Source organism: Lampetra fluviatilis, chromosome 5, assembly GCF_964198595.1.
Source record: "Lampetra fluviatilis chromosome 5, kcLamFluv1.1, whole genome shotgun sequence".
Lineage (NCBI taxonomy): Eukaryota > Metazoa > Chordata > Hyperoartia > Petromyzontiformes > Petromyzontidae > Lampetra > Lampetra fluviatilis.
In genome coordinates this window covers 19791135-19818325 of record NC_136279.1, presented here as the reverse complement: position 1 = coordinate 19818325, position 27191 = coordinate 19791135, and the positions used below count along the sequence as shown (strand labels likewise).

Below are 27191 nucleotides of genomic sequence, written 5' to 3'. Positions count from 1 at the left end.
TCAGCACTGCCCATAGACTCCACACTGCACCATAGACTCACCACTCCCCATAGACTCCACACTGCACCATAGACTCAACACTGTCCATAGACTCAGCACTGTCCATAGACTCAGCACTGTCCATAGACTCCACACTGCACCATAGACTCACCACTCCCCATAGATACCACACTGCACCATGAGACTCAACACTGCCTCTGTACATGGAGCAGTCCCCCTCCTTAACCTTCCGGTCCTCTATTAAAGCCTCGCCTCTTCTCTATCGCCCATTCCCTTCCTCTTCCCTCCCCTCGCCCCTCCACTCCTTCCCGTCCCTCCCCCCCCCCCCTTTCCGTGATCCCTAAGTACCCCTCTATCTCTGTCGCCGATTCCTCAATCCTTGTAGCACGCCCCTGGCATCTACACCATTCCATTCTGTCTCACCGTTTTGTAAGCTCCGTCACAGAGCGCCTTGAGTGACGGCGCTCTATGTAAGTTATATAAATGTCATTTATATAAATTACATTAAAATTAAGGGTCCACCGTCTTGGCTTTGGCGCGGGAGCTGCGTAGACCCCGAGTAGGCCCCGAGTAGCCGTCCCCGTGCCAGGGAAGTACTCGGCAAGAAGCCAAACAAATCGTGCCCCCCCCCCCTCCCCCCCCATTCAACCCACACTGACCGGTGTGGTGCAGAATCAGAATCAGAATATTTATTCAGACTGGAAGAATCCGATGAGCTATGAAGCTCTTTTTCACAGATGTCCAGTATGCAGTGCTGTGGTCAAACAACCGTTCCCACCCCGCCCCCCCCACTCCCCCACTCCCTCGCCCCCCCCCTTCATGAACACACATGCCGTGAGAAATGGCGACAGGGGCTTGAGGAGGCCTTTATCCAGCAGTGGATCGATGATGGTGATTCAAAAATAAAATGTGTCATTGTGTCATTGCGTGTCTCCAGTGGGCGACTGGCACCAGCCAATCACTGCCATTGGATGATTTTGCTCGCTGTCCAGCTCAGATCGTGGAATTTTGTTGTTGGTTACCGAATTTTTGTTCTATGAGACCTCCTTTACCAGTGGCAAAATATAGTAATAGGTTTTTACCCTTTCAACTGGTAAAAAGGTGTCAGTTTTTGTACCAGTTGAAAGGGTAAAAACCTATTATTACGAATTTTGTTGTTGATTAATTGCTCATGCTTGTACTAAGTTCTGATCGCAGTCACAACCATCTATCAAGAAACGAGCCGACGAAACGAGCGCGCTTTGGGCACCGTTGCGTGCGGACGCAGGAACCGCCGCCGCACGCGCCGTGGGAGCGCGAGAGAAAATATAATTTGACCGACGAATCGCCGCAACCGCTACAAACCGATTTAATGCCCAGCTAATAATTATTACCTAATTCACACCCGTGTACTCATCGTCACGCACTGGCCAAGCAGCTGCTGGATCTGGCAGAGGGTAGAAAGCCTGACAGATCAAAGTGTGTCATGGCATCAACAGCCACGTGGCCATGATGACGTCTCGATCTTGACCTCAATCAACACGAAGGGAAGGAGGCGATGGCGGCATCATCGGATTTGCCCGCTGAAAACAGCTTGACTCGAGCCGCTCACGGCAAAAAACCGCGATCTACAAAACGGCAGGGTCCTGGCACCGAGGATGCAAAACTGCAGCTCGGAACAGCAGCGACACTCCGCCGGCGCGCAGCAGGAACGCAGCAGGAACGCAGCAGGAACACGCGCTTTCAGACGCAAGGGGCAGCCCGGTTGTTGGGAGGAGCCTCGAGTGCTGCGCAGAGGCTCAGGAGCTGCGTTCTTGATTCTGCCGTCTCCGAGGGGGGCCACAGATGCAAACAGAGGCAGTGTCTCACTCATCGCCCATTCGCCTGCCCGCCCGCCCGCCCGCTGGGCATTCAGCGCAAATTGAAAGGGAATTTAAGGAAAGTAAACACTGCTCCCAAACGAGACGCTTAGGACGAGGACATCGGTTGGATCCCTGCCGCGGTCGCGTGGCCGATTTGAATCCCTCGGCTTGGCATCCTCATTGCTCAAAGACGAAGTCTGCAGTGCCCCTCTGCACGGTTCGTCTAAGTTGGCAGTCCCAGGCTAGTGATGGAAATTCCACATTTCTCAGGCGCGGTGATAGGCTGCCTATAGGATTACCACTGGTGACCCTTTCATACAAAAATTACATCCATTTGCAAATCTACTGCTGGATGATGGCCTCCGCTGTATGTAATGTTAGTTCAAGGGGATTGTTTGACCATACTTCACCATGTTGGTCAATATGGTTTCGATGAAAGTGGGGGGGGGGGGGGGGGAGGTCGGGGCATGCCCCCCAGAACCGGTTAACATATCACTTGCCACTGATGTTAACCGTGAATATATAGATACAAAGATCCCCCGTATAGCCTTAACAGACTGTAGGGGCAAGTGCTGTTAGCGAGAACCTATGAAGGCCGGAACGGTACACGAAGGGGTGGGTGGCCAGCACCACGCCCGACCTCCTTGTTCTCCCCAGTGGCGATGTTTACACACCGCACCAGGTACTAATTTCAGGCTGAGTCGACCTAGGAGAGGCCCAGGACCGGTTCAGATAATCGTCACTGGTGTTGGCCGTGAGCGGGAATCGAACCCGGGTCGCCAGGTTCATAGCGCAGCGCGCTAACCGCTACACTACCGTTCCCCACATTGTTTGACCATACTTTTTCTACGTATAATACACACACACACTCACACATACTTGCTGCCTCTCAGTCCGACCCCGGCTGGGAGATCTCTCTTAGCCGCGTGCGGGTTACCCACACGGGACCTGCGCGACTCCCAACACGGCCGCTAAAAGCCCCGCTAAGAGTGGCGCTGGATCGACGCGCATGGGGGTGAGGGTCGGGGTTAGCGCCGGGGCCGGGGGTTGGGAGGCGAGGGCGGGTGGAGGGGGGGTCGTGGGGGGGGGGGTAACGAGCGATTGAGAGCGCACGCCCGGCGGCTGTTGTTTTGAGAGCCCCCCTGGGTGGACTGAATTTGAGATGTAAATGACCCGGGCCCTTGGTGGTGGTGCCGTGCGGAGGCAGTTGGGGGAGGCAGTTGTCGTTGTGGTTTGGGTGGGGTGGGGTGGGGTGGGAGGGGGGGCAGTTGGGGGGCAGTTGGGGGGCAGTTGGGGGGCAGTTGGGGGGCAGTTGTGGTTGTGGTGTGGTTTGGGTGGGGTGGGAGTGGGGGGCAGTTGGGGGGCAGTTGTGGTGTGCTTTAGGGGGGCAGTTGGAAGGCATTTGTGGTTAGGTGGTGGAGACAGTTGGGGCCAGTGGTGTGATGGGGATAGGAGGTCAGGAGGGTGAGCAGGCCGAAGGAGCAAATCAAGATGCATTCATACAGATATCGTGAGTCACGATATATCCACTGCTGGATGAACATCTCCCGAACCCATCGTCATGCCTCGCGGACCTACACACGATCCATCCGGCGGCCCGCTCGCACGAGCTCATTCTGTTGCTCCATCTCCGCAGTGGAGCGTCCTTTTCTAGTGCGTTTCCCTCCTTCGGCTGCCACTCTGCGGTCAGTAACGACCGCCGGGCCAGCGTCCTGCCCCAAGCCCCACTTGCGTCCTCAGTCTCACGTTGCCACGATAAATCTCCACCGGGAAGTTTTGACAGTGAGTGGCGCACCACCCCGCCCGTGTCAGGTGTCAGAGAATATCCCCCGTGGACATTTGAAATCAATTCGATAGCCTCTCATTAAACGCTGGGGTTGGGGGGGGGTTATACCTTTTGCGTCATCCGCAGAGTCACTTGTCAATCAAACGTGTTGCCAGTGCAGGAATTTAACCAAACAGGTCGCGCGTTCAAATCCTGGCTAGGGATTGACTCGGCCCATTATCCCTCTGGGGTCGGTAAAACGAGTACCGCTTTGCAGTGAAGTCAACAACGGTTCCCGACGACGGATCTGTTGTCTCGCAACGCCTCGGGGAGAAGTTTTATTTCCCCAGTAAAACCCCATCGAGCTAACAAGTCATTTTCTTTGTTGTAATGGAGAAAATCATTTAACAACCAAATTTGACAAGCCAGCCAGCATTGACCAGGCTTGAGATGCAAAGATACGGATGGGAGTGAGGGGGCGGGGGGGTCTGAGTGAAGGGAAGGGGGTGGGGGGAGGGGGTTAGTGGGTGGGTGGGAGTGGAGGGGGGTGGTGTAAGAGATGCATTTTTGACCGAGTAGGGAGACTCTGTCCTTAACAATGGTGGCCTCTGTCACCCGGCACGAGGGGGGGGGGGGCGTGCCTATGGCCATCGCACACTGGGAGGTTTCACTGCCGACTGAGCACCTGCCAAGTGGCATTGGGGGGGAGGCGGAGGGGGGTGATAGCGGCAGTGGTGGTGAAGTTGCTGCCTGTAGGGAAACATTTACAGGTGCTCCACAACAGAACGATGCCGGCTATACTGGTCATCTTTATTTTTGGTGGTGGTGGTGGTGGCGGTGGCGTTGTTGGTAATGGTGGCCGTAGTCGTGCTTGCGGTAGATGTCCAGTCGTAGTTTTTTTGTGGCTGTGGTGGTGGCATTGGCGATGGTGGTGGTGGCAATGATTGCCATGGTAGAACGAACCAGTGGCTGTGATGGTAACTGTGATCGAGGTGGCGCAATGACTGATGGTAACAATGGTGGTGGTGCCAGTGGTGGTGGTTGCGGTCGTGTTGCCAGCGGTCGTGGTGGCGGTAGTGGCGGTAGGGGAGCGGTAGTGTAGTGGTTAGCGCGCTGTGCTACGAACACGGCGACCCGAGTTCAATTCCTGCTCGCGGCCAACGCCAGTGAGGATTACCTAAACCGGTCCTGGACATCTTATAGGTCGACTCAGCCTCAAATGAGTACCTGTTGCGATATGTACATGTCGCAACTCTTCATGCGACTCCCGCTTAGTGCTGGCCACCAAACCCCCTCGTGTGTCCTGCCGGCCTTCACAGGTGCTACTCGCGAACAGCACTTGCCCCAACAGTCTGTTAAGGCTATACGGGGGACATTTGTCTTTTGGGGGTGGTAGGGAGTGGCGCTGGTAGTGGGGGGGGCTGGTGGGTGTAATGATGGAGATGTTTGAGCTGGGAGGGGGAGAGCGGGGGTGGGTGGGAGAGGGGGGGGGGCTGGGATGTTCGATGGCCCCTTTGTGCGCTCCCCGCCGCCAACACAACGATATCTTTGTGCAATGTTTATGGGGCAGTGGTGCGTTCCGCCGTTTGTCCGGCTTTACGTTCCGGCGCGTGTGACCGTGCGCGAGTCGGCTCATTCAACCCCCCCCCCCACCGCTCCCCGCTGTCTACTGCCCCCCCCCCCGACCTCTCCCTACCAACAGCCCCCACCCTCCCCCAAGTCGTCCTCCTTAGCCCCAACCCCCGGCTGCCATCGCGGCGGCCATCCCTTGATTAATTTTTTCGTCCCTTGTCTTTTTCTTTCTTCCGCAGACGACGAAGGGGACAACTTTTACGTCATCGATCACGGCGAGGTTGACGTGAGTCCACTCGGGGGGGGCGGGTCGCGCCGGGGTCGACTATCCCCCCCAACCCCTGACCTTTGACCCCTGACCCCTGACCCGAACTATCGTCCCAACTCTAACCCTAACCTCAACCCTAAACCTAACCCTAACCCCTGACCCTGATCGTAATCCTAAATCTAACCCTCACCTCAGCGATAACCCTAATTACATTCCTAATTATGTAACCCTAACCAGAACCCTCACTCTAACCCTGACCCTAATCTCAACCCGAACCCTAAACATTCATTCGACTCGGCGTAACCCGATCGCTAACTCTGACCTTAATCAGTATCGTCGTCGTCAGCAGCAGCAGCAGCCAAGGCCTATCCACTGCTGGATAATGCCTCTGCACGTTGTCGCTATCCCACACGGCCCTGCGATGCCACGATCCATCTCGCTGCCACGCGTGAGCCGAGCTCGTCGCTCCATCCCTCGGTGACCGTCTCCTGGCGTGCGCGCCTCCCTGCTTTCACTGCCATTCCGTCACTGGTCTCGTCCGTCCATGAACGAGATGGACACAGCGTCTCTGTTGTAAGCAAAAAAAAAACGAAGACTCTATCTCACACTAGCTCCTAGCGTAAATCCTCGGGTTCTTATCGTGAGGGTTTGTGTTGGAGAGAGAATTAATGTTCAGGGTCTTGAGGGAGGTTTGGGGTTGGTGTTCGCGTAAACAGGCTGCAAGTTGGGTTTGAGAGCAGTCACAAAGTAATTGGAGGTTAGAGTTGGGTTTATTGTGCGTGTCGGAGCTGATGATTGTGAATTGAGGGTCGGGTCGGGTTTGTGCTGGAATTCAAGTCCACGATTGCATTGGGGTTAGAGTCGGATTCATGTTTAGGGTTACAGTCAGGGGTGAGGCTTTCATTGTGTTCGTATGAAGCTGATGATCGCGCTTCGAGTTTCGGGTTGGCTTTGTCCTAGAATTGAAGTCGTGGCCTAGCCCAGGTGTCGACAACCAAACCACCACCACCACCAACAACAAGAAGAGCCATTTTTTTCCCGAAACACACCCTCAACATTTGAAGAGCCGCAACGCAACGTGGTGAATACGACACGGTGGGTCCTCAATAAATAACGGTGACGAAGCGGGAGTCGCTAGAAGAGCCACACGCGGCTCCGGAGCCGCAGGTTGCCGGACTGTGACGGACTTGCGATTAGAGTGCGTCTGCTGTGGCAGAACGAAGTGAGTCATTGTGATGTGAGCTAACGGGGTACCCAGTCGTGCCAAGAAATCTCCAGGACGGGGGCGGGAGATAGGATTGAATCGAACGCGGCGGAGTGAGTGTGAGAGACGCAGAGAGAGTGAGAGCGAGTGAGACCCGACCTTGGCCAAGGCGGTGGGTGGAAGGTGATGGGGGGGAGAGGCGGAGGGGGGAGAGAGAAATGAGGAGGAGGTGTGGGTTGGGGGGCATTGGAATGGAGGAGGAGTTTGAGACGCGAGATCCAAGCTGCTGCCCGCGATACGGACGCCGTTATCGGAATTCGGGCCTGGGAGTCTGGGATCGCATCACGTGTCCCACACTGTACCTGGCCTGCCAGTCTGGGGCCTAGGGGGATAGACCCTTTGCTATTGGAAGGCCCGTTTGTTTTACGTCAATTTACTAGCGGTGCGAACTCGGAGGGAGAGAGATATATTCACCACGGATAGCTTTCCATTGCGCGCACTCGCACGCACGCGCACGCACGCGCATGCACGCATCCATTAATGCCAAAAAGACAAAGGCCCCCCACCCCCCAACACTGTATAGCCTTAACAGACTGTTGGGGAAAGTGCCGTTAGTTAGTGTGAATGCCGGCACGGCACCAGGCCCCCATCGTCTCTCCCCAGTGGAAATATTTACACGCAGCGGCAGATATTCGATTTGGGCCGAGTCGACGATTCAGATATTCATCGGTGCTGGTACTGAGCGGTACCAACAGCGGTGCGCTAACCACCGTGCCACCACTCCCATCAACCTGTTGCGCTTGGTGGTCGCCCATGCAAGGGCTATCCACTCTCAACTCTGATTAGCTTTGGAGATCTGATGAGGTCCTAGATGATTTGGTCATTGGCTGAGAATGATGATAATGATGACAATTGGGATGAGTTAACCCTGGCTGGGATTCAAACTCATGACCTCACGATTGGAATGCGCTGCTTCTCTCTGTATAATTTTTGAAAGTGCAATAATTTTAAACTAATTACCTCTTCACTACGCTCATAACAGTCCACCAGGTGTCCCGTGAAGATGCATTAATGCAGGGTAGCAGCAGAACACATAGCCTGCTGCGACGGACCGAGCGAGTGAGCGAGAGGGTGAGGGGGTGAATGAGCAAGCGAGTCAGTCGGTGAATGAGTGGCCGAGCGAACGAATGAACGAGTGAGCGAGCGAACCTTTGAACAAGTGTGTGAGTGAGATGGTGAGTGAGCGAGCAAACGAATGAACAAGCGAGTCTTAGAACGAGTAAGTGAGTGAGCAAACGAGTGGGTGAGTGAGTGCGTGAGTGAGTGGGTGGGTGAGTGAATGAGCTAACGAGTAGGTGGGTGAGTGAATGAATGAGCGAACGAGTGAGTGAGTGAACGAGTGGGTGAGTGCGTGAGCGAGCTAATGATCTAACGAGTGAGTGAACGAGTGAGTTAGCGAGCTAATGAGCTAACGAGTGGGTGAGCGAGTAAGTGAGTGGGCGGGTGAGTGAATGAGTGAATGAGCTAACGAGTAGGTGAGTGAGTGAGCGAGCCCTGCGCTGTTCGTCTCGCGCTGGAGTTGCTCCTCTGGCAGCCGAAATCCGAACTTTGCCAGGAATGCCTTTTTTTTATATCCACCGCAGTTTTCCCACTGCTTCCACTCTGAGCAGCACGGCAGGGCATAGCAACTCATACCGCATCCCATCATCACTGCGTCCCAGCACCACATCCCATCGTCACTGCGTCCCATCGTCACCGCGTCCCATGGTCACTGCGTCCCAGCACCACATCCCATCATCACCGCGTCCCATCATCGCCGCGTCCCATCATCGCGAATAGACGCACAACAACGTGGGCCCACACCTCAGCGAGAGGGCCACGGTGGCCAGGTTTTCATTACTTCGCCGGGTATACAGGAGGTCGTGGGTTTGATCCCGACGATGACGTCTGCTGTGTATTTGGAGTTTGTACGTTCTCTCTCCCCGTGGTCGCGTGGATTTTTCTCCAGGTCCTCCGGTTTTTTTCCCCTCCCACGTTTAGAATCAACATCACGCATTTAGAGTATTTGGCTACTGCTATACATTTGCACGTGATGATCGGCCACTTGGTTGCGCTGTCATTCGTGGCCGGGGCGGTTGTCGAAGAAAAGAGCTACATATCTCAGTGGGCCTTACCTGCTAAAATAAAAAATAGTTTTATTTTTGCTTTTCTCTGTTGGCCAGCACTGCAAATTCCTCGTTCTTATGAGGGAGGTGGGGCGAGGGTTAGACGGGCTATTAGACCGGGGGTGGAGGCGGGGAGGAGGTGGTAGTCTCTCCGTAGTGCATCCACTGTTGTCACCCGCATCAGGGGCGGGCCGACAACGACGGCGGCGGTGGTGGCGTGGCAGCCGCGGTCAGCGCAAACAAAACAGAAAGCCCCGAGAACGGAACGGTGTCATCACAAAAGGGGTGAACGACGCAAATAAGGTGGGGGCGGGGGTGCGGTGGGTGGGGAGGGGTAAGAATAGGAAGACATTTTGCTAATTACAGATTCATGAGCTGATAAGATTATGCAAGAGGTGGCAGGGGTGACTGATGGGGTGCTCATGCTAATGCCCATCGGTCGGAGCCAGCGAGCCACCACCGCTTGCTGGGATCGGGGCTCGGGCCCTGGGGACAGAGTGTCTCCCTCCCTCTCCCTCCTCTCTCTCGTCTCTCTCTCCTCGCTCTCTCTCTTTCCTCTCTCCCTTTCAACCTCAGGGGGCTCGTAATGGCTGTGTTATGGCGCCGAGCCAGCGCCTCTGATATCCCGACTTCAAATCCCAGACTTCCTCCGTCACACTAAGACAAAGATCCCCCCGTATCGCCTTCAACAGATTGTAGGGGCAAGTGCTGTTAGCGAGCAACAATGAAGGCTGGCACGGCACACGAGGGGGTCGGTGGCCAAAACCACGCCCGGCCGCCTTTGTATCTCCAGTGGCAATGTTTACACACTGCACCAGGTCCTCATTTGAGGCTAGGGGAGGCCCATGACCGGTTCGGATAATCATCACCGGTGTTGGCCGTGAACGGGAATCGAACTCGGGTCGCCAAGCCCCCTTTTTCTCAGTCCGCTGTTGGATGAGGGCCTCACCCTGCCCCCTCGCCCCCCCTCGCTGTGATGGTTGCGAACGGTTTATTTGACCATACTTCACCGTGCTGGTCAATGTGGGTTGGTGGAGGTGGGAAGCGTTCCACGTGAGATGAACCTGAGTGTAGCGAGTGTGGTGGTCTTGTGGCCTAGTCAATGATGACTGTCGCTGAGAAAGGCATGACGCTCTTTATTTTGCAAAGAAGGGTGCCCGCGGTGGCGAGATGTTAACTTCCTCGCCCAGTATGCAGGAGGTCGTGAGTTCGATCCCAACCCTGATGCCTGGTTATAGCTCAGTGGGCTTTATCTGGTAAAACAACGTAACGACGTTACGACACGGTTGAAAGCGACGATCGGAGCGGCAGCCAAAGAGATGGATCGCGGCACGGTGGCTAGGAGATGTTAAATACCTCGCCCGGTATGCACGAGGTCGTGGGTTCGATCCCGACCCTGACGCCTGCTGTATATTTGGAGTTCACATGTTCTCGCCGTGGTCGCGTGGATTTTTCTTCGTGTCTTCCCGTTTTTCTCCTCCACATTTAAAATCGACGTGCATTCAGAGTATTTGACTTCTGCTATAGATTTGCGCACGATAAGCCACTTCGTTGATCTATCGTATTTGGCCAGGTCGCTTCTGAAAAGAGCTATATAGTTTAGTGGGCCTTACCTCGCAAAATAAAAAAAGTTGAGTTTAAGTCGGTAAGCAGGGCGGAGAGAGAGATCGAATTCTGCCAAACGCGACGTACGTCTACTCCTCCGACGATTGTGCGCATGCACGTGCGTGTGTTGTGCAAGCGGGGCGATCGGGGCTGGAATGCGAGCGATTGTGTGACGTGACGCCGTGTGGCTGCTGCTGCTGCCGCTGCCAAAGCCGTGTGCGCGCGTAAACTTTTCATTCGCGTTATTGATGTCTGTGCAGATTTGATTTTCTTGGGCTCTGACCCAGGTGCGAGTCGGTGCCAGCCGTGGTGGAGGTCGTGGCAGTGGTTATGAGTGGATGGGTTGGTATGTTTTTGAAGGCTCTTTGCTGCGGATATTTTATTTTTCATCGATGGCACAAAGAGGGAGGTGATGACGATGACGACGATGAGAGTGGTCAATTTCGATGGGCTCATGAAAATCGGAATCTTACCTGCCCAAAAAAAGTACCGTGCGTGGTAATTGATCAATATTGATTCATTGATTAATATTGGTTCTTAAGGTTACGCTGTATACATGGATTCGCGTGTCTACAAATCTGGGGTGGAGCTCATCGCTAATCGTGGCTCTGCGTTCACCAGCGGTGGGAGGTCCGCATTGTGATGGTGGAAACCAGTCCTATCAACACAACGAGCATTTTTATATTATTTTACCAATGGCATGTTCACCCACTGAGTCTCGTGACTCTCTTTTAGGAGGGGCCCGATACACCACCTGTGCCCCTTACTGTGCCGCCTTGCGGGATTTAAGCTGGCCGGCGCTCTGCTCGTTGTTGTGAGCGTCGCTCCTCTGCTCTCCGCTGTTATTGCTGGAGGGCGACTGCCTCCAACTGCCCAGAAGCGTCCTTCATGAGCCTCCTCCACAGAGGCGTGACAGGGATGTCTTTTAGGCCCTACACTACAACACATTGTTGTCTCCAGGTAGTGCGGTGAAGGGATAGCTCCCTACCGGTCAACTGTGTTATGTATGCTATTGATCTTGTAATTGCTACTCACTCTTGAGTTGGAGGCCCTGTTGCTAAATCTGGAGCCTGCCACTAAGAGGTGGGGCTTCATCATCAGCCCCACCAAAACACCTAGCTGGGTATTTTATCTCATTAAACACTCCACCCTTTCAACTCTCGATGGAACGAGTTGTGGAGAGAGTGCAAGAGTTGCCATACTTTGGCAGTGGCTCGTTACCAGCTGCAGTTTGGCAACGGGGATCTCACTCGAGATCAATCGAGCGGCATTATATTTTCATCGGCCGCGTAACGCTCCGTGAAAGTTTCTTGGCCTGTTGTTCTGTACGGAGCTCCGGGTCTTCTCGGCCACGGTTATTCCCTCCCTTCTCTACGCTAGTGGAACGTGGACCCCCTTTTCAGGGACACCTGCGCCAGCTTCAAACATTCAGGCTGGCCCTGCCTACGATCCATTTTGAGTTTAACCAGACTGGATTGTGTGAGGAGCTCACACAAACAAAGATTACCCGTATCGCCTTTGCCAGACTGTTGGAGCAAGTGCTGTTAGTGAGTAGCACCTATGAAAGCTGGCATGGCGCATGAGGGGGTGGGTGGGCAGCACCACACTCGGCCGCCTTTGTCTCCCTAGTGGCGATGTTTACTATGCACTGCACCAGGTACTCCTTTGAGGCTGCATCGATCTAGGGGAGGCCCATGAACGGTTCAGATAATCGTCACTGGTGTTGGCCGTCAGCGGGAATCGAACTCGGGTTAGCGCGCTACGAACCACAGCACCACCGCTCTACATACGCATACACACACATAAACACGCGCGTACTCACACACACACAGGAATGAGGTCACACGGACCGTGTCAAGACCCAGATGGGGGCTGCTAGTTCTGAGTGACCGTGAGCAAGCGAGCGAGCGCGCGAAACCATTGCTGGGCGAGCGGTACAGCGGGCGAGCGAGTGAGCGAAGTTCGGCAAACGGGGAGTGGATGCCCGGGCAGTTTTTGGCGAGCGGGCATGCTGGCAGGCAAGCGTCCGGGCGAGCGGGCGAGCGGGCGAGCACGCCACCGTGACCGCCAGGCCCCCGGCGGTCATCGTGGGTCGCGGGATTCCATGACGAGACGTGGCGATGGAAAAGTGTGGTGTGTGTCTGTGTCTGTGTGTGTTAGCGCGGGTAATGCGGTGCCTCTTTTTCTGTGCGTGTTTTACGCAGACAGTGTTTAATGCGCCGCCTCTATCATCGCGTATGTTGCTGCCAGGAGCTGCGTGCCTCTCGATCCGGCCCAGATTTTTTGTTATTCTGCACGATGGGACACGTTTCCCTGTCGCCGTCTCCTCCTTGGCTCAGTCCTCTCCTCCTCGCACGACCCTACGGTGGAATTCCGCTCCTTCACCTGTCGCTCCATCCTCATGCGAACCGACCCAAAGTTGCGAGTTGAAGGATCCGTCACAGCCCAACTCTGGCCATCAACATCGTCATCATAAACATCATCATCATCGTCATAAGCATCATCATCAGCACCCATTATCATCATCATCATTAACAACTTCATTACCATCATCGTCATGAACAACATCATCGTCATAAACAACATCATCATCCCTATCATCATCCCTATCATCATCCCTTAATGTATCAGTATATATCCCTCTTGTCAATCCACTGCTGGATGAAGGCCTCGCCACGTCACGTTGACGTGGGGGTTGTGTGACCATACTTCACCAGGCTGATCGGTGCCGGTTGGCGAAGGTGGGAGGGTGCCCAGGGCTGCTTCAGATATTTGCCACGGCTGGGAATCAAACTCCGGCCGCCGTGTTCTCACAGCAGAGCCACAATCCACTGTGCCACCACTCCCCTCGTTATTATTCTTAACGCTTTCCAACTCGGGTTGCAAGCGTTCATGCAACAGCTGATCCCCGCCCATCCTTTAAAGGGGGGCGGGGGCGGGTGGGTTACGACGACGCTCGTAACGACCATCCAGAACTAATGACACTTTGGCGTAAAGTTGTGTCGTTTTTCGGGACTCGCCCTTTCAATTGCCAGAAGTCCTGGCCCCGGGCATTCCACGGCTGCTCTCCGAGCCTCGCGGTCTCATCGTGGCCGACGGTCGGATTAGGGGGTTCGGTGTGGGGAGGAGGCGAGCGGTGGTGGTGGGGGGGCCTAACGAACGCTCGCGGTGTCGAGCGCGCCTCGGAAGAGCCGCGTCGCTTAATCAGCGAGTGTGCGTCGTCGTCGTCTTTCTGTCTCGTCAAGCCATGGCCGTGAACCAAACGCCGCGAACTCGGCGAGTTCTTTTGGCAGACCACAAACCACTGTGGGCACGATTGATCTTTCTCTCACCTGGTGCTGCCGCTGCGATCTTCACCACCGAACACCCCCGCCCACGCCCCCCCGTTCTTGTTCTGCGGCTGGCTGCTTTGGCGTCACAGGCCGCAAGAGGCTCTTCTTAGAAACCGCGATGGGGCGGAGGGGCAGGGGAGGGGGTGATCATTATTTATTTATTTCCGTTGTTGTAGCTATCGGGTGACACGGTCCGGGTTCCCCTCTTGACAGCTGGGCGCGCTCCGCTGGGCGTGCTCCCAGTGGCGTCTGTGTTTCCATCGCAGCGTCCTGACAGGCGGGGGGACGGACGGGGCGCAAACCTCACTTTCGCGAGACGGCTCCATGCTGCCGCTGCCGCCGCCGCCACTACCGCCGCCGTTGCTATCTGCTGCTGATGCCGTTTTTGATGCCGTCGCCTCTGATGCTTGCTGGGTCAAATGCGCTGCGAGTGATCGCGCTTTGCGCTTCGTGATAATGTGGGCTGCAGAATGGGTGCGAGTCTGTGGCGTGTCGTTATATTTCAGGGGAGCGGTAGCGTGGCGGTTAGCGCGCCGCACCACGAACCTGGAGACCCGAGTTCGATTCCCGCTCACGGCCGACACCAAGTGACGATTATCTGAACCGGTCATGGGCCTCTTCTAGGTCGACTCAGCCTCAAATGAGTAACTGGTGTTCTGTGCAAACATCGCCACTTGGGAGACAAAGGCGGCCGGGCGTGGTTCTGGCCACACCACCCCCTCGCGTGGCACGCTGGCCTTCATGGGTGTTCGCTAACAGCACTTGCCCCAACAGGGGATTTTTGTGCGTGCCTGTGCTTGCATCCGTCCGTCGGTCACTTTAAGCCGGTGTTCCTCACTAATTTCCAGAAGGGGAGCCAATTTCGCCAACTCTCAATGGTCGTATTGTCGGGGGAGGGCCGCACTACAGGCCACCAGAGGCCGCCGGTGGCCCCGCGGGCCTTGCAATGTAAGAACACTGCTTTAAGCATCGCACAATTGGGGAAAGCCACAGCCTTAATTCCAACTTTCCAGTGCACGCCTGGATAGTTGGAAAAAACAAAACGAGGTAACTCCCCCCCCCCTCCCCCGGTCCAGCTGAGAAGGGGGGGTCGGGGGTCCAAACGCTCGCGCGCTCCACACGCACACGAATTATAATCACTCCCGATGAAAAGAAAAACCACACAACAACAACAACAATCCACTGAGTGACGAGAAAAAAGGGAAATTCAGACGCAGAATGCCTTTCCGTAATTATCATCTCGGGTTTCCTCGCGCCTCCACTACCCCCACCCCACCTGCCCCCCCCCCCAATGGGATAGTGATCGCGGCGGCAGACCACTTTGCACCTCACTTTGCGTAGCTTAAATGAGCCCGGGTGTCGAGCAATCTGAGTGAGCGCCGTCACGGACGCGGTTGGGGGTGGGGGGGGGCAGGTGGAGGGGGTTACGCAGAGGGAAACTTCTGTTGTGGCCACAGGCGCAGCAGAGTAACGGCAGTGACCCCCCCCCCCACAACCGCCGGCCCGACGGATTCTCTCACCTCTCGATCTCCTCGCTCGACCTGGCCACGCGTGAGCGCGCCTCCCGAGCGCCGCGCAGAATTACACCGCGGCCGACGGACAAGCAGGAGGAGAGGAGGAGACGCCACGGATCCGAGCGCGTGGGCTGGTTTAGAGACGTCGTCGCGTTGCCTGTTTGGCGCGTCGCAGAGCGGCGGCGGCGGTGTGGGGCAAGTGCTGTTAGCGAGCAGCACCTGTGAAGGCCGGTACGGCACACGAGGGGGTGGGTGGCCAGCACCACGCCCGGCCGCCTTTGTCTCCCTCGTGGCGATGTTTACACATCGCACCGGGTACTGAGTCGACCTAGGAGAGGCTCGGGACCGGTTCATATAATCGTCACTAGTGTTGGCTGTGAGTGGGAATCGAACGATAACCGCTACACTACACGCACACGTGCACACACACACGTGAGCCGCGGCCGTAATGCGGAGCTTCAAGGAGGGGTCTGGGCTATTCCGCTCCGCGTTGCTGCCCCTCTGCTCTGCCCTTCTAAAGCTTTTCAGACAATTCCATGGAGCTCACCGGGCATGCGACCTCTCACCCCGAGACCTGGGGTTAAACATGCAGCGCAACCTCACCCTAACCCTAGCTCTAACCCTAAATATGCATTGCAGCCTTACCCTGACCCTAGCTCAAACCCTAACTCTAACCCTAACTCTAACCCTAACTAACCCTAGCTCTAACCTTAACCCTAGCTCAAACCCTAACTCTAACCCTAACTAACCCTAACTCTAACCCTAACCCGAGTTCTAACCCGAACCCTAGCTCTAACCCTAGCTCTAACCCTAGCTCTAACCCTAGCTCTAACCCTAGCTCTAACCCTAGCTTTAACCCTAGCTCTAACCCTAGCTCTAACCCTAGCTCTAACCCTAGCTCTAACCCTAGCTCTAACCCTAGCTCTAACCCTAGCTCTAACCCTAGCTCTAACCCTAGCTCTAACCCTAGCTCTAACCCTAGCTCTAACCCTAGCTCTAACCCTAGCTCTAACCCTAACTAACCCTAGCTCTAACCCTAGCTCTAACCCTAGCTCTAACCCTAACCCTAGCTCTAACCCTAGCTCTAACCCTAACTCTAACTCTAACCCTAACTAACCCTAGCTCTAACCCTAGCTCAAACCCTAACTCTAACCCTAACTAACCCTAACTCTAACCCTAACCCGAGCTCTAACCCGAACCCTAGCTCTAACCCTAGCTCTAACCCTAGCTCTAACCCTAGCTCTAACCCTAGCTCTAACCCTAGCTCTAACCCTAGCTCTAACCCTAGCTCTAACCCTAGCTCTAACCCTAACTAACCCTAGCTCTAACCCTAGCTCTAACCCTAGCTCTAACCCTAGCTCTAACCCTAGCTCTAACCCTAGCTCTAACCCTAACTAACCCTAACTCTAACTCTAACCCTAACTAACCCTAGCTCTAACCCTAGCTCTAACCCTAGCTCTAACCCTAGCTCTAACCCTAGCTCTAACCCTAGCTCTAACCCTAGCTCTAACCCTAACTAACCCTAGCTCTAACCCTAGCTCTAACCCTAGCTCTAACCCTAGCTCTAGCCCTAGCTCGAACCCTAGCTCTAACCCTAACTAACCCTAGCTCTAACCCTAGCTCTAACCCTAGCTCTAACCCTAGCTCTAGCCCTAGCTCTAACCCTAGCTCTAACCCTAGCTCTAACCCTAGCTCTAACCCTAGCTCTAACCCTAGCTCTAACCCTAGCTCTAGCCCTAGCTCTAACCCTAGCTCTAACCCTAGCTCTAACCCTAGCTCTAACCCTAGCTCTAACCCTAGCTCTAGCCCTAGCTCTAACCCTAGCTCTAACCCTAGCTCTAACCCTAGCTCTAACCCTAGCTCTAACCCTAACTAACCCTAACTCTAACTCTAACCCTAACTAACCCTAGCTCTAACCCTAGCTCTAACCCTAACTCTAACCCTAACTAACCCTAGCTCTAACCCTAACTAACCCTAGCTCTAACCCTGACACCAATGTCAACTGCTTGCTTCAGCGTGGGTGCGCAAACCAATCCTGTGCGTTCTAGCAGCGTCCACCCTGTGACGCCAACCACGAGGGTTCCTCTCTCGGCCCCAAGTCTCCAAACGAGAGCTCCATTACTCTTTGGTTCCTTCATAGATCACGACGTTTCGATCGCAACACAAGCGACCGTCTTCTCACCTGTGTTGCGATTTATTAATTTTCTATCTACGTGACTTTACCGAAAGAACCAAAAAGTATGGATTCCTGCAGTCACGAAAGCTTCAAATCAAGACTGAGAGCCCCCCTTCTTCGGGGTCACTCCTGGTTGAAGCCGCTCCCTTCACCCCTCCCCCAAGCGAGCCCCCTTCCTACCCCCCAAGTCTCTGCCGTCACGGTCAAACTTCAATTCGGCCACGAGGCCTGGGGCCAGCGCCGCCTCCCCCACCGGACCGGCGAGGCTCCATCGTTTAGAGACCCTAGTGGTGGGCAGCGGCAATCACGGGGGATACGAGGAAGTGGGGGGGGGGGGAGATGTCCGCTGATCACGATGAAAGGGGGCAGGTGTACCTCTGATCGTGGGATAGGATGGTGGGGTATGTAGCATTGATAATTGTTTTTTTTACCCTTTTATTTGGCAACAAAACTGACACCTTTTTTTACGAGGAGTCATGTTTGCATAGACCACAATACCTGCAGTCATACTGCAAGTAAAACACACAACTCTGATAATGTATGCACCGTCCTTGAAGTTGATTGGTCCACACCCGAGACAGCTTTCCTTAGAGCCTAGTCTCACATGGTGTTGGACCAGATGACGGCAAAAGGCGCACAACTCAAAGACAATGCACCATCAGAGTATGAGAGCTCGGGTAAGCATTTACACCATTGGTACCTCATTTGCCAGTAAAAAATATGATAATTGGTTTTTTACCCTATTATCTGGCAACAAAACTGACACCTTTTTTTTGTTTGCATTATGACTGCAGGTATTGTGGTCTATGCAAACATGACTCATCGTAAAAAGGTGTCAGTTTTGTTGCCAGATAAAAGGGTAAAAAAACAATTATCATATTTTTTACTGGCAAATGAGGTACCAATGGTGTATGTAGCATTGTCGGTAGCGAAGAGCCCATTGGCACAGCGAGGGCTCCGCTAACCTGTCAGCTGAAACCACCTCTCCGCTTGTTTTTGTCAAAGCTTGCGTAAAACAAAAATCCCGGCGAGTTTCACGGCCGCTGCTGCTGCTATTCCTGCTGCCTGCCGCCTCCACAGGTGTACGTGAAGAACGAGTGGGTGACCAACATCAGCGAGGGCGGCAGCTTCGGCGAGCTGGCGCTCATCTACGGCACGCCACGCGCCGCCACCGTCAAGGCCAAGACAGACCTCAAGCTGTGGGGCATCGACCGCGACAGCTACCGCCGCATCCTCATGGTGGGTCGCTCTGCTCGTCCGCGCAGTCATTGGGCCGGTCATCGGGTCAGCTATTGGACAGTTAATCGGCCAGTTGTAGAGTCGGTGATCATTAATTTGGTCCTTTATAGGGGCAGTTATAGGGGGGGCTGTTATCGGATTGGTAATCGGGGTCAGTTATTCGGTCTGTTATGGGTTGATTTATTTGATCAGTGCTAGGGTCAGTTATCGGATCAGTTATTGTATTGGTTACTTGGTTGGTTCTAGGGCTGGTTATCTGGTGATTCGCTGTGATGGGCCGCTCGGTGAGTGGGTCCAAAAAAAAGACAAAGATCCCCCGTATAGCCTAAACAGACTTTTGGGGCAAATGCTGTTAGCGAGTAGCACCTATGAAGGCCGGCAGGGCACACGTGGGGACGGGTGGCCAGCACCACGCCCGACCCCCTTTGTCTCCCCAGTGGCGATGTTTTAAACACACCGCACCAGGTACTCATTGGAGCCTGAGTCGACCTAGCGGAGGCCCAGGACCGGTTCATGTAATCGTCACCGGTGTTGGTGGCCGTGACAGCGGGAATCGAACTCGGGCCGTCGGGTTCGTAACGCGGCGCGCTGACCGCTGCGCCACCGCTCCCCACTGGGTGTTAGTTCATTCCCTCGGTTGTGCTCGGCTGCCGTCGATGATGACACAGCAGTCAAGATCACAAAACAACGCCGCATCCTTTACACAGACACACACGCACACACCCTGTCTCTCCACGTCAACACTCAAGCTGTGCGTTACACATCCTGTCAGCCACACAGCCTTCTGGGTCGGAGTTCATACAGCGGCATTGGTTCAGCACAAGCAAAACCCCCGACCGGTTTAGACATCCACTGTCTCATCAGCAGCCTCGTTGGATGCAAAACTACGTCATAGCTGAGGGCCCATTGTAAGGTAAGAGATCCTTGAAGGCAAAGACCTGTTTTTTTGACTGGATACCTGTGAAAAAGAGCTTCACAGCCCATCGGATTCCTCCAGCATGAATAAAAAAGATGATGCTCTCCTGTCGAGAGGGAGATGGGAGGAGGTGGAGGAGGAGGAGGGGAGGGGGGAGAGGTGGTGGATCTGGAATCGAGAGAAAACAATTTCAACCTGTGTCATACACTTGATGAAGACAAAAATTGTAATGTCGTTTCAAAGACAACCACAAAAATATAAATCAATAAAACGGGGGAGAACATGAAGGCCACGTCAAGTTGAGCCCTCGTTCTGGTAGTACGAGTTTGGTGCGAAATTCGACAACCCAGGGGGCACGGGGAGTGCGTGCATGGAGTGTGTATGTGTGTGTGTAGGAGGTGTGTGTAGGGTGTGTGTGTAGGATGTGTGTGTATCGAGGTGTGTGTGGGGTGAGTCCGGAAAAAACAACCCCCTACCTCCTTGTCGGTGTCGGACGGCAACGCTGTGGTGGGCAGTGCCGTGGGTGGGAGGGCCAATTTAGATTGGCCTTTCCCCTCATGGCGTTTGTAACCACCACAACGGCCAAATGGGGGCTCTGGATGGGTGCGAAGGGCTGGTAACCCCTCCACCTTCAATTAATTACCACCAAACCACGTTTGAAAAATTTAATTAAGCTTGTGCCGGAGGCTCCGGGGGGATAGGCGCTGATGACATCTCCTCGCCAAACCCCATTTGACGGAGCCAGGAGACTGAATCCTTACCATCGGGGTTCCTCCAGAAACAACATAAAACCACTGCGGATGGCCACGTGGAATGTTCAAACGCTCACTGCGGAGACTAGGCTGCAACTCCTCTGTCGGGAGCTGGACCGATACCGCCTTGATCTCTGTGGTATTCAGGAGGTCCGGTGGTCCGGCTCTGGCTCCTGCCACCATGAGGGGTGGACAGTCCTCTACTCGGGGCAGGAGATTGCCAAAAAACACGGAGTGGCTCTTCCTCGGAAAAAAAGAATGAAGGGGGTGTGGGAGCGTGGCGGTTAGGTGTGGGAAGCGGTAAGCCCCAGGCTACTTTGGGCTCACCTTCCCATCAACCGGAGGCGAGGACGAACATCCGTGGAGGGATGCAGGCAAGGCCGATGAGTCAGATGCCTTCTACGACCTCCTTTCACTTAAATGCCCGAGTTGGTCATGATGCTGGCACCTGGTCTGGAGTAATTGGAAGGCATGGACCAGATCAGCTCAATAACAATGGTAGTAGGCTGCTAGATTTTTGTGCAGCCCATGGGCTTGTGATTACCAACACGCTGTTCCAGCATCAGCGCATCCACACAACATCATGGTTGCATTCCGGGTCCAAGAAAGAACATCTGCTGGACTACATAGTGACGGAACAGCGGATGCAGGACCTGGCGTGGAGCTTATCTGCCCACTGACCATCGACTTGTCATTTGTAAGATGCGCCTGCCATTCTTCCACTCTGGTGGTGGGTGTACACCCAGGACCCATTCAAACCCATAGTGGCATGGTCTCAGCTAGCTGATGAAAGTTTCAAGCGAGAATTTCATCATCGCTTGCGGCTGGGATTGGCATCATCCCCCACTCCTCCAGATGTCGAGGGGAAATGGGCGAGGTTTAGGACTATGGCTCATGCATCTTCAATGGCTGCCTTGGGTACATGATCCAGGCCTCCCCAGAGACCCTGGCTGACAGAAGAGGTATTCAGGCTGGCTGAGAAAAAGCGACAGGCCCACTCTCATCGTTTACAGCATCCCACATCAGAGAATGAGGAGGCTTACCGCAGCCTTCGCTCGGAGGTTCGGAGAGCCGTGAGGCGCTGCAAGGATGGGTGGTGGTCACGGGTTGCTGAGGAGATGGAGTCTGCCTCAATGGCCCGCGATCACAAATCGCTTTTAAACTCATCAAAAAAGTAACCTTGTAATCCCTGTCACCTTGGGGTGCGACAGGGATATCCTCTGGCTCCCACATTATTTAACATTCTTCTTTGGTTCTTTTGGTAAAGTCACGTATAAAGATAAAATAATAAATTAAATAATAGCATACTACGACGTTTCGATTGCAACACAAGCAATCATCATGCAGTCACGAAAGCTCCAAAATTAAGATTGAACCACTTCTACGGGGAAATTTTAAGCTTATCTTTTTTCTCTCTCTCTGGTTTTTTGTTTTCTCTCTCTGCCTGGGTCCTCTCTTTGGAATTTTCACACTTAAATTCTAACTTAGAAATCTTTGAAATACGTAATCAACCGGGCTATGCGTTAATTGTGTGTTGACCGACTCTCTGTGTTGCATTACATTACATTTCGATATTTTACTAGGTTATTTAATTTTAGTGTGTCTTTCTCCTAATTTTCAAGCTTGCGTACCGTACCACGTCGTTGTCCACTCATTGACATGCTAATTTTTTCTCTGCCCCCTCCCTCTCTCCGCTCCCGCCCCCTCTCTATATTTAAAGCCCCGTCACAGAGACGACCTCTCTCTTTGTGCCGATACGTGTTCTCTCTCTGTGTATCTTTATGATGTCTGTCTGCTTATATGTCTGTCTATAGTTTTCTGGTTAGATTTTTGTTGCTATTTCTTTTATACCTGATGATGATTGCTTGTGTTGCAATCGAAACGTCGTAGTATGCTATTATTTAATTTATTATTTTATCTTTATACGTGACTTTACGGAAAGAACCAAAGAATAATTCCTGAAGTCACGAAAGCTCCAAAATTAAGATTATTTAACATCTTTTTCGACCACGTAGTACCGGAGGAATTTCCATCTGGTCCAGATACAATGGGAGGCTGATCGATGCCCGGGTGCGGTCAAGGGATGGCTCCCTATTGGTCTACCACGTTATGTATGCCAATGATCTGGTAATTGCTGCTCACTCAGAGGAGGAGTTGGAGGCGCTGCTGCTGAACCTGCAGCTTGCCACTGAGAGGGAGTGGCCTTGCCGTCGGCCCCACTAGGGCCTAAGCACCTGCCTGGGTGTTTTGTGCCATCGGACACTCCACCCCCACAACTCCCAATCAGTGATGGGGCAGTTGTGGAGAGAGTGGAGAGTTTCCCATACCTGGGCAGTGTGCTCATGACCGGCTCCGGTTTGACAGCAGAGGTCGCACTCCGAATCAGTCGAGCAGCATTATCTTTTCATCGGCTGCGTAATGCTGTGTGGAAGTTACCTGGTCTGTCGCTCCGCACGAAGCTTCAGGTCTTCTCGGCCACGGTTATTCCCTTCCTCTCTACACTTGCGAAACGTGGACCCCCTAATAGAGCATCTTCAACGGTTAAAAACATTTAGGCTTGCCGGCTTACGATTCATCCTGGGTTTAACCAGGCTGGATTGTGTGAGGAGCTCACAAATCCTTTAAAGATCTGGACAAAGTCCCATCGGTGAGCTCCTCCGGCATGCAAGGCTGCGTTGGCTGGGTCATATAGCCCGCATGCCCAGTCACCGCATGCCTAAACAGCTTTTGTTCGGCCAGATAGAGGGGGCTAAACGGGCGCGGCTTTGGCTGGAGAAAAGATGGAGTGATGTGTTACAGAAGGACGTGGAGCTGAGTGGACTTGCCGATGACTGGTACCAGCGGTGTCAAGATCGGCCTCTGTGGAGGAGGCTCGTAAAGGACGCTACTGGGTAGTTGGAGGCAGTCGCCCTCCAACAACAACGGAGGGTGGAGGAGCGACGCTCACAACAACGAGCAGAGCGCCGGGTGGCTAAAGCACAGCAAGTTGGCAGAGTAGGGGGCACAGGTGGTGCATCAGCCAGTCATCTCAGTCGATCGACCCGTGGCATCTGGGTCTGCCCTGTGACCTCCTGCCAGCGGGCGTTCGAAGCTTCACGTGGCCTCAACGTGCACATAGCCTGGCACAAGCGTCGTGGTGACATCACCGCCACTTAGTGGCGAATGGCGGTTGTTGTTGTGGGGTGAGTGTGTGGGGAATGTGTGGGGAGTTGGGGATGTGATTGTGGGGGTGTGAGTGTGTGGAGTGTGAGTATAAGGGTTGTGTGTGTGGAGAACGATTCCTGCTCACAGCCAACACCAGTGGCGGATATCTGCACTCTAATGAGTACCTGGTGCAATTCGTAAACATCAGCACTGGGGAGACAAAGGCAGCTGAGCATGATTTTGGTCACCTACCGTTTACCATTACGACCTTCGCAGGTGTTCGCTAACAGCACTTGCCCCAACAGCTTGTTAAATGCAATATGTCGTTTCTTTGCGTAGCTGTATATATTTGCGTATGTATGTGGGTGTGGCAGTGTGATTTGTACACGTGTACCCGTGTACCTGTGTGTGTGTCCATGTGGCACAGTCAGTGCATGTGTGCGTTTGAAACTGTGTACATATGCATGAGTTTCACGCTCACAACCACCACCAGTGACGAATACCTGAACCGGTCCTGGGCATTCCCTAGGTCGACTCAGCCTCAAATGAGTACCTGGTGCAGTGTGTCAACAAGGCCACGAGGGAGACAAAGGAGGCCGGGCGTGGTGCTGGCCACCCAACCCATCATGTGCCGTGCCCGCCTTCATAGGTGCTACTCGCTAACAGCACTTGCCCCAAAAGTCTATTAAGGCTATGCGGGGGTGGGGGGGGATTTTTGTCTTTGTACGCATAAGTGATACACGTGTGTTGCTGTATGTTCTTGTACATTTGCGTGCGCGCGCGTGCGTGCTTGCGTGGTATATATCTTTACAAGCCTGCACGCACGTGTGGTCACGCGAGGCGTTGGGTGTCCCTGAACCTTCATTGCGGCCCGCACAACCCCACCCAGTGGCGAGACAGACGCCATGGTGGCTAGGAGATGTTAACTACCTCGCCTGGTCTATAGGAGGTCGTGGGTTCGATTCTGACCCTGACGCCTGCTGCTGTATATTTGGAGTTTGCGTGTCTCTCTCTCTCATCATCATGGTGGCTAGGAGATGTTAACTACCTCGCTTGGTCTACAGGAGGTCGTGGGTTCTATCCCGACCCTAACACCTGCTGTATATTTGGAGTTTGCGTGTCTCTCTCTCTCATCATCACGGTGGCTAGGAGATGTTAACTACCTCGCCTGGTCTACAGGAGGTCGTGGGTTCTATCCAGACTGACGCCTGCTGCTATATATTTGGAGTTTGTGCGTCTCTCTCCCCGTGATCGCGTGGATTTTTCTCCAGGTTCCTCCGGGTTTCCCCCTTCCACATTTATAATTAATCGGCATTATGCGTTTGGAGTATTTGGCTGCTCCAAATGTCCGCATGATGATGAGCCGCTTCATTGAGCTGACATTTGTGTAAACAATCAGTTTAGTTTTTCAAATAGTGTTACGTGCACTCTCCAGCAATCACTCCCTCGCTGGGCCCCATCACCCAGTGGCCCACCAACCCCTCGCCTCCGGGTCATGCTGCCACTTACACATCTCAGACCGCGGGCAATTAATCAAATGATTTGCTGCCTGTGATAGTGCCGCCGTGTCGTGCGCCAAACTCGGGTGAATAATTGAGCGGAGTCAAGCAAAGCCCTGGGGAGACTTGCTGCTACTGTCGCTGCTGCTGCCCCGACTGGTTCAGCCACACAGCGAGAAGGCGACGGTGGGGGGGGGGGCAATGATTGCTATCACCATACTTCACCGCGCTGGTCAGTGCGTGTTGGTAAAGGGTGATATATTTAAGAAACTGATATCGACCTTTTTTGTGGTTGGAAACGCTTCTCTTTGGAGTTGAAAGATGAAAGTTCTGCGAAAGGGCATTCAACGTTTGTGCAATGTAGTAACGCAGTTAATTTATTTTCTATTCGTTAGGTGGCCGAGTTGTTTTACTTCGCTTGCAGAGGGTTCATCATGGCCGTGTTGGGGCATTCAGCCAGCAGAGCTGCGTCGAAATTGTGGGCTCCCATCCCACGAAACCCAATGCATTAGTCCAGCACAATTAATGAATTTATCCAACAACAACAGCCCAATAGGCTGATGGTCCCAAACTACGATTTTGTGTCACGTTTCCGTGGAGTTAGCAAACGACGATTGCCGTCTGCCCGTCGTATTTTGCGAGTACGGCGGAACGGCACGGCACGGACAATTTTGTCCATCCGCTGCTGGATGGGGGCCTTGCCCACGCCGTTGTTTGACCATACTTCACCGCGCCACGCTGCGCTGACCATCGTGGGCTTTGTGAATGGTGGGAGCACAGGAGGTGCAGTGCGCCACCAAACAAGGAACGTTGCACCCGCCGTTAATTCTCAACACCGAGCCGAGTGAGTTTCAGGAGAGCCTCAGGTGGCAGTGCCGATGGGGAGATCCGTGCGCCATCGGGTGACTCCGAACCCGGCCTCTGCCGTGGGCCTCCGCCGTGGGCCTCCGCCGTGAGCCTCTGCCGTGAGCCTCCGCCGTGGGCCTCCGCCGTGAGCCTCCGCCGTGAGCCTCTGCCATGAGCCTCCGCCGTGGGCCTCCGCCGTGAGCCACGCTCCCACTTCCACGCTAACACTGGCTGCGTTATCTCTCTCTCTCTTTCTCTCCGTGACAGGGGAGCACGCTTCGCAAGAGGAAGATGTACGCGGAGTTCCTGAGCAAAGTCTCCATCTTAGGTGAGTGTGTGTGTTGACTCAGCCTCAAATGAGTAGCGAGCACAACGGGTCGGCCACCTACAGAGCCGCGTGCGGTTCTTCGCGGACTGCTTCGTGACGCAGTGTCATGTTTGGATGCATTCACATGCATTGCGGCTCTTGAAATGTTGAGGTTTTTTTTTGGTACAGAATTTGCAAAAGAAATGGCTCTCACTGTTAGTTTGGTTGCTGACCACTAACCCAGTGCGATGTGTAAAAAATATAAATAAACATCGCCACTGGGGAGACAAAGGCGGCCAGGCGTGGTGCTGACCACCCACCCCCTCGTGTGCCCCAACAGCACTGTGTAGGCTACACAGTGATCTGTATTTCTTGTACATCTCCGATTAGCATGGTTGGTTACGTACGGTGCGAAAAAAGTGCAACATGCGTACGTGTCCTCTGCGTGCATGTGCTCCTGTGTGTACGTCTGTATATTCACATGTGCTTGTGTGCCTTTGTGTATATATGTACATGTGTGCATGTGTTCGTGTGTGCGTGTGCGAGTGCATGTATGCACTCGCACACACACATACATACACGCACACACACGCGTGAACACATGTATGCGCGTGCACGCGTGTGCGAGTGAAATGTCCACATACGTAGTATGTGTGCACGTATGTGTGCGCATGGGCAATCCCCCACGTGTGTGTGTTCGGAGTTTTGCAGGCTCTCTATTCTCGTGAACTCCCTCGTCTAACGTGAATTACCTGTTCCACTTCAAACAGGTTCCTGCAGAGAGCGACACGGGGCGGGTGGGGGGGAGCGAGAAAACAGAGAGAGAGGGGGGGAGATGGGAGAAAATTTGCCGTTGAATCTCAATTTAATTGCTTACAAGAAACAACACAAATCCATAATGTAGCTGTACAAAGTGGAACACTGAATATTACAGAGGTGCATTTCTTCTTCTTCTTCGAAATATGTGAAGCATCATGAGGACGGGGAGAGAGAAAGAGAGATGGGAAGAGATGGAGAGACAGGAGGATGGAGAGACAGGGAGATGG

At 53.9% G+C, this 27191-nt stretch overlaps 1 protein-coding gene across 1 annotated transcript in view; it reads left to right on the top strand.

The window, feature by feature from the left end:
• LOC144932731 (cAMP-dependent protein kinase type I-beta regulatory subunit-like) overlaps positions 1–27191 on the top strand; it is a 94684-nt gene that overhangs the window by 34525 nt on the left and 32968 nt on the right. Inside the window, exons 5-7 of the mRNA XM_078857119.1 lie at positions 5418–5464; positions 18523–18681; positions 26106–26166. Coding sequence (XP_078713245.1) covers positions 5418–5464; positions 18523–18681; positions 26106–26166 — 267 coding nt within the window. The remainder of the gene's footprint in view (positions 1–5417; positions 5465–18522; positions 18682–26105; positions 26167–27191) is intronic.